At 45.4% G+C, this 13,543-nt stretch overlaps 1 protein-coding gene across 1 annotated transcript in view; it reads right to left on the minus strand.

The window, feature by feature from the left end:
* LOC133933219 (interleukin-1 receptor accessory protein-like 1) overlaps positions 1 to 13,543 on the minus strand; it is a 220,932-nt gene that overhangs the window by 24,264 nt on the left and 183,125 nt on the right. Inside the window, exon 7 of the mRNA XM_062380166.1 lies at positions 4,262 to 4,394. Within this exon, the coding sequence (XP_062236150.1) occupies positions 4,262 to 4,394 (133 nt within the window). The remainder of the gene's footprint in view (positions 1 to 4,261; positions 4,395 to 13,543) is intronic.

Here is a 13,543-nt window from a genome sequence, read left to right on the forward strand (position 1 = left end):
TGGAGAAATGCAGAGTGGAGGGTTGAAATTCAACGTGCAAATTTACGCCCCTTTGCAACCCTAATCCCATACCACCCTGATGAGGTCCTTCTCCTGAGGGTGATGTGAAAGACCTCAAATGATGGAATATCTCATTTATCCGTCATGCAATATTTGTCTGATCCATGCCCCAGCCACTACCTGAGAGGAGATTGGACTTATACAGCAACCGGACACCAGGAGGTGATCAAAACAGTTCACGGTCGTTGAATCAAAGGCACACAAACAACAGGATCTCATCAAAATCTCACCAAAAGCCTCCCATAGTCTCCCTCTTCTCGAAGAGTTTCTCCATTCAAGTACTAAATCTCAAATGACTAAGCATATTTTCCCCATGAATATATCTTTAGGAGCATTAATTAAATTTGACAGTGTAGCTGCTGCCTGAAAGGGGCCCGCGTGCCCTTGCACCAGGGACAGGAAGTTCTTAAACTTGAGCAACACGGGCTTTATGTCTTTGTTTCGTGCTGCGACTTCACCTCCGAGATCTATGAAGCCTTGCTCCGCAGCCACACATCTTTTTTTTATATATATCAACTCGGAATCTCAGCGGTGAAACACTGTGCCAAAAGCTCCATTTCATGTATTACAGGCGGCCCTTCTGGGAATACTCCCGTGTGATTAATTTCCATTTCAAAGCTAAAAGCTCACGCAACGATGTCAGGGAGTGGGTTTGAAGTGGCGCGCCTCCGAATGGGAGCTAAAATAAATAAATAAAACAAATAAAAAAACACACAGAGGGAGACGCTATCACGTGGAGGCACACAACCGAAACAGTGCACATATTGTGGGCCTCTTCCCTTCTGCCCCTGCACACACAAACACTCTCAATGCGGCTCAGGGTCGCAGGGTTTTGATCTCTTGGCTTGTTATCTCATTTGACTATCATATGAAAGCAGGCTTCTCCAACCGCACTCCTCGGTGCTCATCCTTCGTTATTACACCCCCCACCCCCCACCCCCCCTGGAATCCTCCAGGCTCTAATTGGCCTGGTGTCCTTCATAGCGGAGCGCGGTGCTGGGCGCGGGGATGGATCGTGCTAGCGGGCTAACGGAGACATCTTGAAATGCCAGGTCACAGGCTGGGCCACTACCTCTCCCCGCGGCCTTGTCATGCTGCTTGCTGTTAACCTTTTCATTTGATTCCATTTGTCCACAACGGGGATTTTCCTCGTCTGTGTGAAAGAGTCGCGCAAACGAGGGACCCCGAGAAGACGAGCGCAGACACACAATGAACAAATTAATTCCTTGAAAATAACTACACACCCAACAAATGGTGGTAGCCCGTCCCTGAGGGTGGGACACATATTCCCACTACAGGTTATCAGGACATCGTACAATTAACATTACACAGCAGCACTATGTGAGTCCAATATATATTTGTAATAATGTTATAATAACACAAAAATCTGAGGGAAAAACCTGACATTTCTAATAATCCACAGTCAGTATGTGGAATGTTTTGGCCCAGCTTTTGAAAAGCGACCTTATGAAAAGGATTCGTGTTTGGTACCTTGGCCAAGTTAGTGTCTTTCTCTGACTTTTAGCAGGATTATACAAAAACTACAAAAGTAAGAACTCATTAAAAATTGCAGATCTGCACAAAGGGGCCACATTTTTCACTTTTGTATATTTTACATTTTTCCGATATCCCTAGATCCTGATGAAAATTCACAAAAGATATTGAGGGAACTTTAATTTGACGTGGATACCAATCAAAATCTGGATCTGGTGAATCTAAATGTGGTTTGAACACTGAGTGCCAACACCGTTTTTTAAATATAATTCTCTGCTCATTAAACTCAAGATGTCTCTTCTCCTTATCACCTGACAAGGGAAGGGAACATTTCGTTATTTTTCCTCAGACCTGAATGCCATGACACCTAAAGCAAAGAGAGCTCTTCTTCCCAGAACATTGCTGGATTGTAAGTCAGTGTGTGTGTGTGCGCCTCTGGCTGTCAGGCATCCACCTGGTTTGGGGGTAAACACGACTCTTGTTTCCTGTGATGAGTGTGCGCCAAAAAGATGAAGGTCGCCCGAATGGAAGAGGAGGCAAGCTCGGACATTCAATTGCAGTTTCCATGTGCTGCTCAGCTATTACTCCCTCCGCTTATATTTCAAGTGCTTGCACCGTGCATTTACATATTGTACGTGATAAAGAATGCATAGGTGTCTGCATTATTGAACAGCCTCTATGAATATCATTTTAATGGTGGGTCAGTGGTGTGAAGGTTCCATTTATTCTTCAGTTTGTTGATGTGTGGTCGTACAAGTAAGTGGATTTAAAAAGATGTGTCCTATAGTTCAGCCCCTCAGCTCCTGTGCTGCTTTTTATGATTGTGCTGGTTTAACTTGTGTGAGGATTATATATTATATATAAATATATATATGATGTCAGTTTCTGCATTGTAGGTTTTAAACGTATCGAGTCACACATACATTTACTGTAAATATAAATAAGTCACCTAAGCACTTAGAGCTGTCCATGGTTCTGAAAACAGCAGCTGGACTGGAGCACTGCATTTGAATCCATCCATCTATATGTCTGTCTGTCATCTTTCTATCTATGCCCTATTATTTCTTTTTTCTTCCCTATCTATTTTTCTATCCATCTATCCATCCATCTATCCATCTCTCCATCTATCCATCTCTCTATCTCTCTATCTATCTATCTATCTATCTATCTATCTATGCATCTTTCTTTTCTTTCTATCTACTCCTCTATCTATATATATGTTCATTCTATTTAGTGTTCCTTCTTTCTATTCTACCCTCCGCCCCTCCCTTCCTTCCTCCCTTCCTTCATGTGACATTTTTGGGGATTGAGCAGTTCCTACACTCCCGACAGCAGACTCTACTCTTCCTCTGGTCCTTAGTGAAACTCCTGTGAAGTTTGAACTCGATGCTGGACAAGAGCTTGTTGAGGAAGAGGAGAGATTTGTCCGTCTAACGAGCGGAGAAGGAACCAGAGGCCGCGCTCCGGCTTGATGGGCACCGACCTCTATGAATTATTCCATGTTTGCACAGACAGAGTCTCACCCATCTATTTTAAACTGTAAACTTGCACTCGCTGTTTCCAGGGTTACCATGTCTAAAACACAACCACGGCTTGAAGGTTGCTGCACTAGTCCTGCAGAAGAAACCCAGAAATACCCGCTCAGTCAAACTCGACACTGCACTTCCCTGGATCCTCGGCAAGTTACGGATGAGTGGTTGGGGGAGACACATAAATAGAGAGATGTTTAACGACAGTAGGTGACTAAATTAAAGCTGGGGTAATCAATGTAATTGATTACGACAAGTGTGCGTCCCAAAGACGGCCGTGCCCCGCCACTGAATGGATCCCCAGGAAGAGAAGCTGCTCGCACAGGATCATCTAAAGTGTGGGAGTATTCGAGACGGAGACCAAAGCTCTGCAAATTGGAAATGGCTTATCACAGCGGCACAACAGCGATGCATGGTACTTGAAGCAAAAGCATCCTGGAGCGCTTTGTTTGAGACGCAGCAAGACCGCACTGTGTTTACTCTCTATCCCCAGCCAGGCATGATATATTAGGATTGCAATTTTAGGATTACTGACAGGCACCAGGAACGAGTCTTTTGTACTCTGCCGCGCAACATGTATTTTGATTCGGCTGCTTTATATTTTGTTTTCGCTTCATTAACCTAAATCGAGTATCGATCTATATGTTGGTTTATAGTCAAGTTGTTCAGTAAGAATAAAAGTTTCTATAACACGCATTGAGATTGTATTAATCTACACTTGCCAGTTTATTTAACCTGAATGAAAGCTCAAGGCAGTTAAATACAACAGGCCTGAATGAAAGAGTTTCAAAATAATCAACAACAATTTTAAGATTTAATTGAATTTGAATAGTTGATTTATTCTAAAGATAATTTTGGAGGCTGTAATTTGTGAGGCTGATCAACTGTACGAGTTTTAACTGAGGTGTCCTTGATATTTTATCAAACCTAGTTCATATTATTTCATATAAAATACTCAATTTTTAAAACTAATTAGTACCACTTGAATGGCATTTACTTATAGCACTTTCTAGTTTTGCTTTAGTTTGAAGAAATTGTACTTTGTTGATTCTTGTTCTCCTGGGTCTGTACCCTCGGGGTTGAATGCACTTATTGTAAGTTGCTTTGGATAAAAGCGTCAGCTAAATGAAATGCAACGTAATATATCATAACCGTCAGATTTAAACTCAAAATCCTACTTGATGTCCCCCTCCTGAACGCGCTCCTCGTCCAGATCCTCGATAAACTTCTCCCCCTTCATCCAGTAGATGAGCGGGCTGACGTCTCCGCTGTATCCGAAGAACGCGCGGCACGTCAGGTTGACTGGACTTCCTGTGAGAGACAAGGGACGAGACATGAGGACACGGCCAAATGAATCAGCACATCTGCAGAGGAGCAATAGTTTGTTGGTGCAGTTAGGTGACCTAATTTCGATGAGGTCCACATTTCAAAAACATGACAAATTAAAAAAACACAGACAAATTTGATTTCTGGACACAAAATGCAAACTTGTATTTGATCTCCTCGGCTTGCTTATAAAAAAAAACAAACACAAGCAACACCCTTGTCTTTCCTCCATCTCAGAGCCAGGTATTGTAACACATGCCAAAACAACAAAATATTACAATGTCTGTACTCTTTCCATGTTCCCCTCCACAGGAAACAATCGCCCGCCCCTAACGCAGAGCACCTCCATTTATGAAACCCCTTCTTTCTCTTTTCAACAGCCTCCTTGATTCCACCAATTCAGATAGCGTCTCTCGGGCTCCCGAGGTGCCATCTCCAAACCATCCCGGATTCCTTTACGCTTTCCCCGCTGGCCTCTCAAACTTTTTAAACGCTCTCTTGAACCCTCTTACGCGGCAACTTCACAGCACTTCCGTGCCTCGGCGAAAGCTCTCGTGCTCCTCAGCAGCCTCTGTCCGACCCCACTTGCAAAACTTCAATCGCTGGAATGGTAAGGCAGATCCTCCATTAATTTGGAAAACTCACAGTTCACGCTTCATTCTTCCTGTTCCGTGCAAATGAGGCAGAAGCTCACGTAACACACATTATCCTCTTGTGACCACGAGGTTACATCATCTGCACGTGTGGGTCACCATCAGTTCACAAACTACACAAATGCTATAACAAAGTTTGCCATGCTTATGCAATGAGAGGATACAGGGCGTTTATGCTTTGTGCCAGCAGAGGTCAATGCTGTATTTCACAACATATATTACAAATGAGTGTGACTGGCCTTATCCCTGAACCTCTGCACCTACACCTGTGCTGTCTTATATACAAACGATAGGACACAGAGACTTAAACATAGGATTCACATCATATCAGAATCAGAATCAGAATCAGAAGTATTTTATTGCCAAGTAGGTTTACACCTACAAGGAATTTGCTCTGGTTGTGGGTGCATACAATGAACATAGAAACACAAAAACGCAATAAATACAACATACATAGGAAAAGCAATACAACATATAAAACCAGTATATATTTACTGACTGTTTACTTCTTATTTACTCACTCTTTTCCAATATTTATACAAAGTAACATTTATTTTGACATAAACATTTCTGAATAAAAATATATAAAAGTTAAAAGATATAAAAAGTGAAGTAAAAAGTGAAACAGTGAACAGTGTCAGATTGCAATATGCAATGTAATGCAGTATAATATAATATGATATGTGTTAATTTAACACATCCTTGAGGTGTGGGGGCGGAATAAAAGTCCGCGTCAGTTGGGGGTCCCGGGCCTTGCTGATGAGGCCAACTGCTCATTAAAACATCTGCTTTCATTATGTTTCTCCGCAAAGGTTCAATCGTGTGTTTCATTGAATTTGCCCAAAATGTCAATCTGTTTGAAACAAGTGGTTTTGTGTGCAGCTAAAGCAGGCGCACTGAAATGAAGCAGTGCAATGTTCCTGCAAGCGCTAAGAAACTGCAGCAAAAATGTCAACAGTCCAACCCCCTGCCTCCACATCAGCAGGAGCCTGTCTCTCTGCCCGGCTCGTTTCGAACAACGCTGTTATATATATTTTCTCTCACCGCCGTAGATTAGAGACATCTCATTCTTCTCTTACACTTATCGCGCACACGCTGCAGCCGGTGCTGAACTCATGAGTGTGCGGCGACAGGCTCAAGGGGGGGAGAGAAAGAACCACCACATCATCAAAGCGAAGGGGGAATAACTCTGATCCATAAAAAAAAAAAAAAGAAGCCACCAACGATCAAGGAGGCCCCGGCGGTTGTGTGCATCCAGGAAGGCAAAAAGGTTATTCGGAAGCTCTTCATTAGCAACTCCTTGCTCATTGGCCCTGTGGCGAGGACTCAGAAGTCTGTGAGATGGGAGATAACTGCGGCGCATAATTGGGTACTCGCCAGCTCAAAAGATAATAGGCATTTTATTTCACCAGGGCCTGCTCTAATGTGGCCCTCTAGTGAATCCTAGTGTGATCAGATGATACACCCCCCCCCCCCCCCCAAAAAAAAAGGCCCAGAGTTGGACGACAGTTTTTGCATTTTGTCTCTCGTCCCCGTCACAGACGCTGTCCACAGCTGAGAGATAAGAGCTGTGTGTGTGTGTGTGTGTGTGTGTGTGTGTGTATGTGTGTGTGTGTGTCTGACCCCCACCTACACACACGCATCCCCACCAACACACACTTATTGCTATGCGTGCCAAGTCCACCAGGGGTCTCTGTGGTGCTACAGAGCAGGAGGAGCACATGAAACACACACATACAAAAAAAAAAGAAAAGAAAACACACCATGTTGACAGGTGCAGACGACAATAAACGGAAACAGGGACGCTTTTGTGTGCCACGTTTGATGTCAGGAGGCTTCACCCGTGGATTCGAACAGCGTGTTGCACTGTAAAAAACTGACAGCTCCACTGCTATGATGGCAACAGCCACGGCGCTCCCCTCCAAGACTCAATCCATGGAGCTTGTTGTGCACGTGGCTTCACGTTATTCCCTTAGCGATGGCGTGTTCATTTGCGTTGGCTTGTTCACTGCACGTGCGCGAGGTGTGCATGCACTCGCGGCCTTGCCGGGAATTCAAACGCAGGAGGATCTCACATTTCGAAATCCCAACCTCTGGTCTTGGTGGTCGTGGGGGTAAAGTGAGTCTTAACGCAATTGTCCCCTCGCTCTTATCTCCCCCCCCCCACACCTCCGGAGCATCTCTCTCTGTCACTGTGGACGGAGACGTCAGCAAAGATTCCCGTGGCTGAGCAGACATGAAACGTAACAGGGGTGGGGGGGGGCGACACAGAGTCAGACAGACAGAGCAGGCAGGCATGCCTTTTTCTCTTTGCATCTCGGTGCCACTGACAGAGGTAAGAACGAGGGCATATGTCCGTGTGGGGGGGGGGGGGGGGGGACTGGAGCTGCACACGTGGGAAAGAACAAACATCAGAGAATTGAAAGACCTCCCATGCAGAGTGAACAGAGCATCATATCGCCCCTTGTGCACCGGAGATTACACAGATCACAGATCAGTGTAGCTGCATGCAGAGTGTGCGCACTGTCCATGACAAGTTAATCTACCAGCATTTCCCAAATCAGATCCAAACAATCCGGCTCTCGAGGAGGAAAGACTTTCTTTTTTCTCTTTCTGCTTTTAACAGCCTTGAATGAATTAAGCCCTGCAGCCGGGAGGGGAAACTTCAGAGAGGAAACAGGTTTTGTATTTTGGAATTTGCAATCTGAAAAACTTGCACATATCTCGCTTTCTGTTAAATGGTTTTGGTGAGACGTGGGGAGCTGTCAATTAAAGACAAACATCGCGGGGCAGGGACAGCACACTTTACAGATTACTGGTACTCTGCAAGCAAGTCGGAGGTTTCTGAAAGTGTCTTTTGTACAATATTGATTTTAATGGAGGCCACTGGCTGCTTGGAATATTGCGTGGGAGGAACAAGATCCATTTTGAAGTAGTTCTGTGTATTCCTTGAAAATGGTGTTGGAACATTTCTGCCATCTTCAATCAGTTGAGGTTTAAAAAGCATTCATATTAAAAAATATGGATGAGTAACAAATTGCTGCCAATATCGTAATGAATTATTAAAACACAGCTTATTCATTGTAAATCGCTATAAACGTCAAACCAGTTTGAGGAAACCGTGACACTGCACTTTCCACCAGCATCATCACCAACAATAACATGAGAATAAATGCTTTTCCCACCTGTATTGTGAGGCCAGAGGCTGATCGTACTTCAGCTGTTTCTCCTTTAATATATGTATTATCACACATTCAAAATTAAAGGTATTTCTTTAATCATAAAAAGCTGACTAGATGAACAGCCTCTGCTTCTCAACCACGGCCCTAAAAAAAATCTTTGCCAAAATATCAGTTCTGGCATGTCTTCCGACATCTCCTCTTTTCTCCCTCCCTCCAGTTGATGTTCTCCCTCCTCTATAATTACTCCTTCCTTTAATACAAGAGCTCTTCATGAAGGGACTCGAAGATTCGCCTTGAGGGATGGCGAGTGACTGATGTGGACGGAGAAACAGCCCAGGAATTGAATCAGCGGAGATAACATGATAATCGCTGGGGGGGGGGGGGGGGGGGGGGGGTTCCCAGATCCAACGGGGCAGCGTGATGCCTTTCCCTGAAATCATCTAACAGTGGGAAATGGGCATTTTGTCTTTTAACATCCAGGCAGTGAAGGGGTTACACCAGCCCTGTAATTGCCGCGGCTGAGTACCCATTCACATCGCGTCGCCAGATGTGGCGGTCTAATCGTCTCTCTGTTCGGCATTCATTTTGTTTGCTTTATTACAGCCCTCGCCTCTCCAATCAGGGATTTGAAGGCGGCCATTGTCTGCGCTGTGTTCAGTATTCATTTAGCCGCGTCTCCCTCGCGTATGGTCAATCTCTTGTTATTCATACTTGGCATTGCACCTCATTATCGCTAAGCAGCCAAAACTGCCGCCGCCCGCGATTCCCCTTAATTAATGCAGGTAAAGCAGTTATCCAGAGACACAATGCGATGTGTAAACTGCCTCTTTCTGGATTGTAGAAAGCGAGTTAACACATGGCAATCATAACGGGGGAAACGCTCAACGGTGTGTTGTGAAATTACAATTCTCTTTCCGCTGTGCTACTTTTGCCGGGGAACAAGCTGTGTTCCGGAAATTAAATAAGGGAGCGCTGTTGAATATTAGAAGGGCGGGCGGGGAGCAAACAGGCTGGGGGGTCGGGCGAATAACAAGTCCGAGTCGAGCCTCGTGGAGCCCCGAGCGTGACATTTGCAAAGATCAACACCCGCTCCTCGCATTGATGTTCTCATAACGTCCGTCGGCGCAGAGGCGGCACCTGTTGTCGAGGCCCGATCCGGCCAGAGAATCATTACCACTGAGAAACCCTGTGTTGCTTCTACTCCCGCGTGGAGGAGTCACAGTTGAATTCTCCTAATGAAAAGCTGATTAGACATTAATGAAACACTTACAGGGCACTTCACAAAACGTTAGACAAACGCCACAGAATAGGTTAAAATATGATGGTGGCAATTGCATATGAATTATGAAGCCAATACTAGAATTCAGGTGCGTTTGTTTTGCAGTTAGTCCTTTTTATTCTCTCCAAGGCCACAGCAGAAAGAGTAAAACCCTCCGGAAATCCTTGGGTTCATGTCCAACCTGATACTTGGTCTGAATTGCTGATGCTGCTGTTCACTGTGAGTAAAAAATAAAAAAAAAGAGCTTTCCTCCAAGTGAGAAGACAGGGATTGGATACCAGCAGGGCCTGAGCGCTTGCTGGGCTTTGGTGTGCAGGGCTGTGCAGGGACTCCTTTTTGGACTTGACCTAGAATAAAGAAGCCGTCTCGCGAATCCCGAAGCGGGTTCATGTAGCTCCGCCGCTAATGGAGGGGCCAGACACGTGACGAGAATGGAAAAAATGTGGCAAGAAAGAAACAGAGGCATGGCGCTAAATGGCAGGTTCCTTGAGACCTTGCTGTGTCACCTTTGAAGCGCACACACACCCCCGACAGTCCCATTTCCTGGCCGAAGCTCCCCGCGGTTAGATGCTCAGCTTGGGGCCACTTTCGCGAGAGCTTTCAATTTGAATTATTTTCTTAACTAGCGTCCAGAGGATCTGAGCTCTACATCTCCGCCTCCAGGCCTCCAGGTGTACCTTCCTGTGTGCCGCACGACTGAAAACAAAATCTCCCCATGCCAAATGGAGGGTGGCTCACAAAGTCCCTGCCTCCGTCCAGGCTTTGCTTACTTGAATTTGCTTGTTATTGATGAGATGTTATGACTCATGGCACTTGCACGGGCGACTTTTGGGAGCTGCCGAATTTATCAAATGCTGTTTCTTCGCCCGGTCTGGCTCATTCCTGACAAATTACAGCCAGGCTTGTGTTACTCACACCAACATGAGCTAAAACAGGTCAATGGTAATCCAAGTGAAAGAAGTCATGAGCATAAACCTCAGACTGTATACTCCAGCTGACTGAGAGGCAGATCGTCTACTCTATACAATATTATATCACTTAAACTATAAAATATCGTGCTGGAAATAGCCTGGTTCAACAAACTCTGGGTACAATGCTTTGTCTCGTGTAGTTTCTCACAAATTAAGATCTATTTTCAATGAGGCTCAGATTGAAAGACCACTGTCTAGAGAATAATTTCATACAGCACAAACCATTAATACTGTAAAGTATAATGCGATTGGTTAATACGTTTACTGGTCCTCTAATCCAGTACTGTACAGGCTAAAGTTTGTCTCTGCGCAAAATAGAAAGGACGTCATTTGGGTCCCAATGCCTATTTGTGACCACTGGTCTACACTACTCAATATTATATAATTTAGACTATGCAATATCCTCCTGGAAATAGCCTGGTCCACTATGATTTCTCAGTTCCTCCTGAGGAATTTGTCATGATGGATGACCTACTTTCTATTCACTGAGGCACAGGCGGAGAGACAAAATATCAAAAACACCATTTTATATAGCCCGCACCAGTGAACGCATGCAGAGACAACATCTGTGTGTAGTCAATTACCGACCGTGTCAAATCAAAGAAGGAATATTGCAATTGGGAAACCAGAGCCGTAAAGGCGCCCATCGGTCAAAGGTCTGGAACCGGATAGGACGGCGTCTGGGGTCCAGACCTTGACCGCGGTCCTCCTATGAGAGACATCTAGACTATTCAACATTACATGATTTAGACTTTACAGTAATATCCTGGAAATAACCTGGTCCGAGAAACACTGGGTGTCAGGAATGGAAATAAGTGCGGGGCACCATGATTTGTCAGCTTATCCAGAACAATTTCTCACGATGGAAGACCTATTTCCTCACCTATGATTATGTGAGGCACAGATGGACAGCAGTGAAATGGAATAGATTTAAAATATAGCTGTCCATATACCCCCAACCAACTAAACATGTGAAGACACTTCCATTTGCCATGTAGCACTTTGACCAAACTCCCTTCTACACTTACACCAGCGCATTGATTGGCGGTACCTCATCGCAGCGGAGTGGCCTCGGTCCCCTAAGCCATGATGAAAAGAATCTAGTCTCTAAATGGTCCAGTGAAGCAAACCCACCGGGTGAGATCAAGACAGCTTATTGTGCTTACTGAGCGAGAGAGGGAACGACACAGGGAGACAGAGAAGTAAGGGGGGAGGGAGAGAGAAAGAGAGAGAGAGTGCTGCTATATCCATACCCTCTCCCTCTCCTGGGGAGTCGGTGTAATGGAAACAGGACACAGCAGAGTGGTTGGTACTGGGGGTGCCTTTCCCAGCGTTTCAGGAGACACTGTGTTGGAAATCTACGGCCGCACGTGAGCAGAATGAACAAAGAAGACCCGGGCGCCAACTTTAACCGAGGCGGCCATGTGAAGTGAATGAGGGGAACATGGTTTGAGAAAGCAAGGAGTGAGAGCTGCTGTAACTTATCGGCTCAAATCTAGATTCAGAAGGAGGCAGGAGGGTGAGAGGGCGTGAGTGGGTTTTGGAAATCGTTGCCTCACTTTTCTCCGGGGGGGTAAAGTAGAGAGCCGGGTTTTTACATGGTGGGACTGTGGTGCTCAAGCGGTACGAATGCATGTAGTGAGACGTTCGGACAACTCACATCACACGTTCTCCTTAGAAATACAGCACACGTTCCCAATGCGGTGGAAAATGTGTTTTTCCTTCAGGCGCTTCATGTCAGAATTTCAAGTTAAGAAAACCTGAAGGTTTTGCACTTAAAGAATTCATACGCTAAGCTCCACCAAGGACCTTATGTTTTCAGTCCTGTCCATTGGTTGGTTAGTTTGTCAGCAGCATTACATTCAATTTGATCTTGAATTCCATCAACAACTAATTAAGATATTACCACAATATGCTACTTCTCCAAAGTGGGAAAAAAGGTAGATACATTTTATTCTTCTCATTAACCAATTACTTTAAAGGGGACATATTATGCCCATTTTACCACAGTTGATATGGTTCCTTGGGGTTTTATTGAAATGTCTGTAACATATTTTGGTCAAAATACCACAAGGATCATTTAAAACACCTTTTTACCCTGTCTAAAACAGCCCTCCTCAGATTCACCTGTTTTGAGTGCCCCGCCCCCTTCACCCCTGCTGAGCCTGGCTGAGAGAGCCCCAGCGCAGCCCCACAGTGGGAACAGTGGGAGCAGTGGGAGCTTGAGCTGGCGCAGCAGCAGCATCCTTCCACACTGTTGAGTCAACGTTTAGAGGTGTCCCGGGGTCCCTTGTTTGTGCGGCCACTTAAATGTCTGACGGGTAGCAGCAGCGAGCTAACTGTAGTGTTAGCTTTCAAGCTAACCGGGCCGGTGGAGCCCGGCTAGCGTTAGCTCTAGCGTTAGCTAGCTCGTCCAAGGTCATTTAGCATGACTCCCTACATGGGCATGGTGTGACTATGACGTTTATTTAGATCGTAATCCCATTGGACGCACTCTAGCGTATCGTTTCTGACATAGAGGAACCACAACAAATCACAGGAGTTGTCTTGCATCGTGTGTTATGAGAGCTCGGCACAAACAGGTTTCTATAACGAGAGCCGAATCCGGACACGACCAACCAGTGTGACAGAGGAGCCCACGAGGAAAGGGAGACTCTGCAGGAAGGACGCAGAGGGAAAGGTTACCGCTCTAGTGAGAGCAGACATCATCTACACGGCGCCCCGCTGCGCGGGGCGCAGGGTGTGCTGTTCTGGTGCATAGACAGGATAATTGGAGTCATTTGTACAAACCTATGCCGCTGCCCTTCCAGTCTGAATCAACATATGGGAGTAAATTCATTCCTCAAAAGGGTTACGAAGGGATTTTGGGAGCAAGCGTCACGCTATTAATCCGGCTGCAGTGCAACAATTTATAATGTGCATTTGAAAACCCTACATGTGTCCATCCGGGTAAATTACCATAACATTGACTGAAGCGTCTGGGGATGACAAAAGGTCAGTGTGATAGGAAGTATTTGCCGTGAAAAAGGTGACATGAATTCTCCCAGGG

This window comes from Platichthys flesus, chromosome 22 (assembly GCF_949316205.1).
Source record: "Platichthys flesus chromosome 22, fPlaFle2.1, whole genome shotgun sequence".
NCBI classification, from domain to species: domain Eukaryota; kingdom Metazoa; phylum Chordata; class Actinopteri; order Pleuronectiformes; family Pleuronectidae; genus Platichthys; species Platichthys flesus.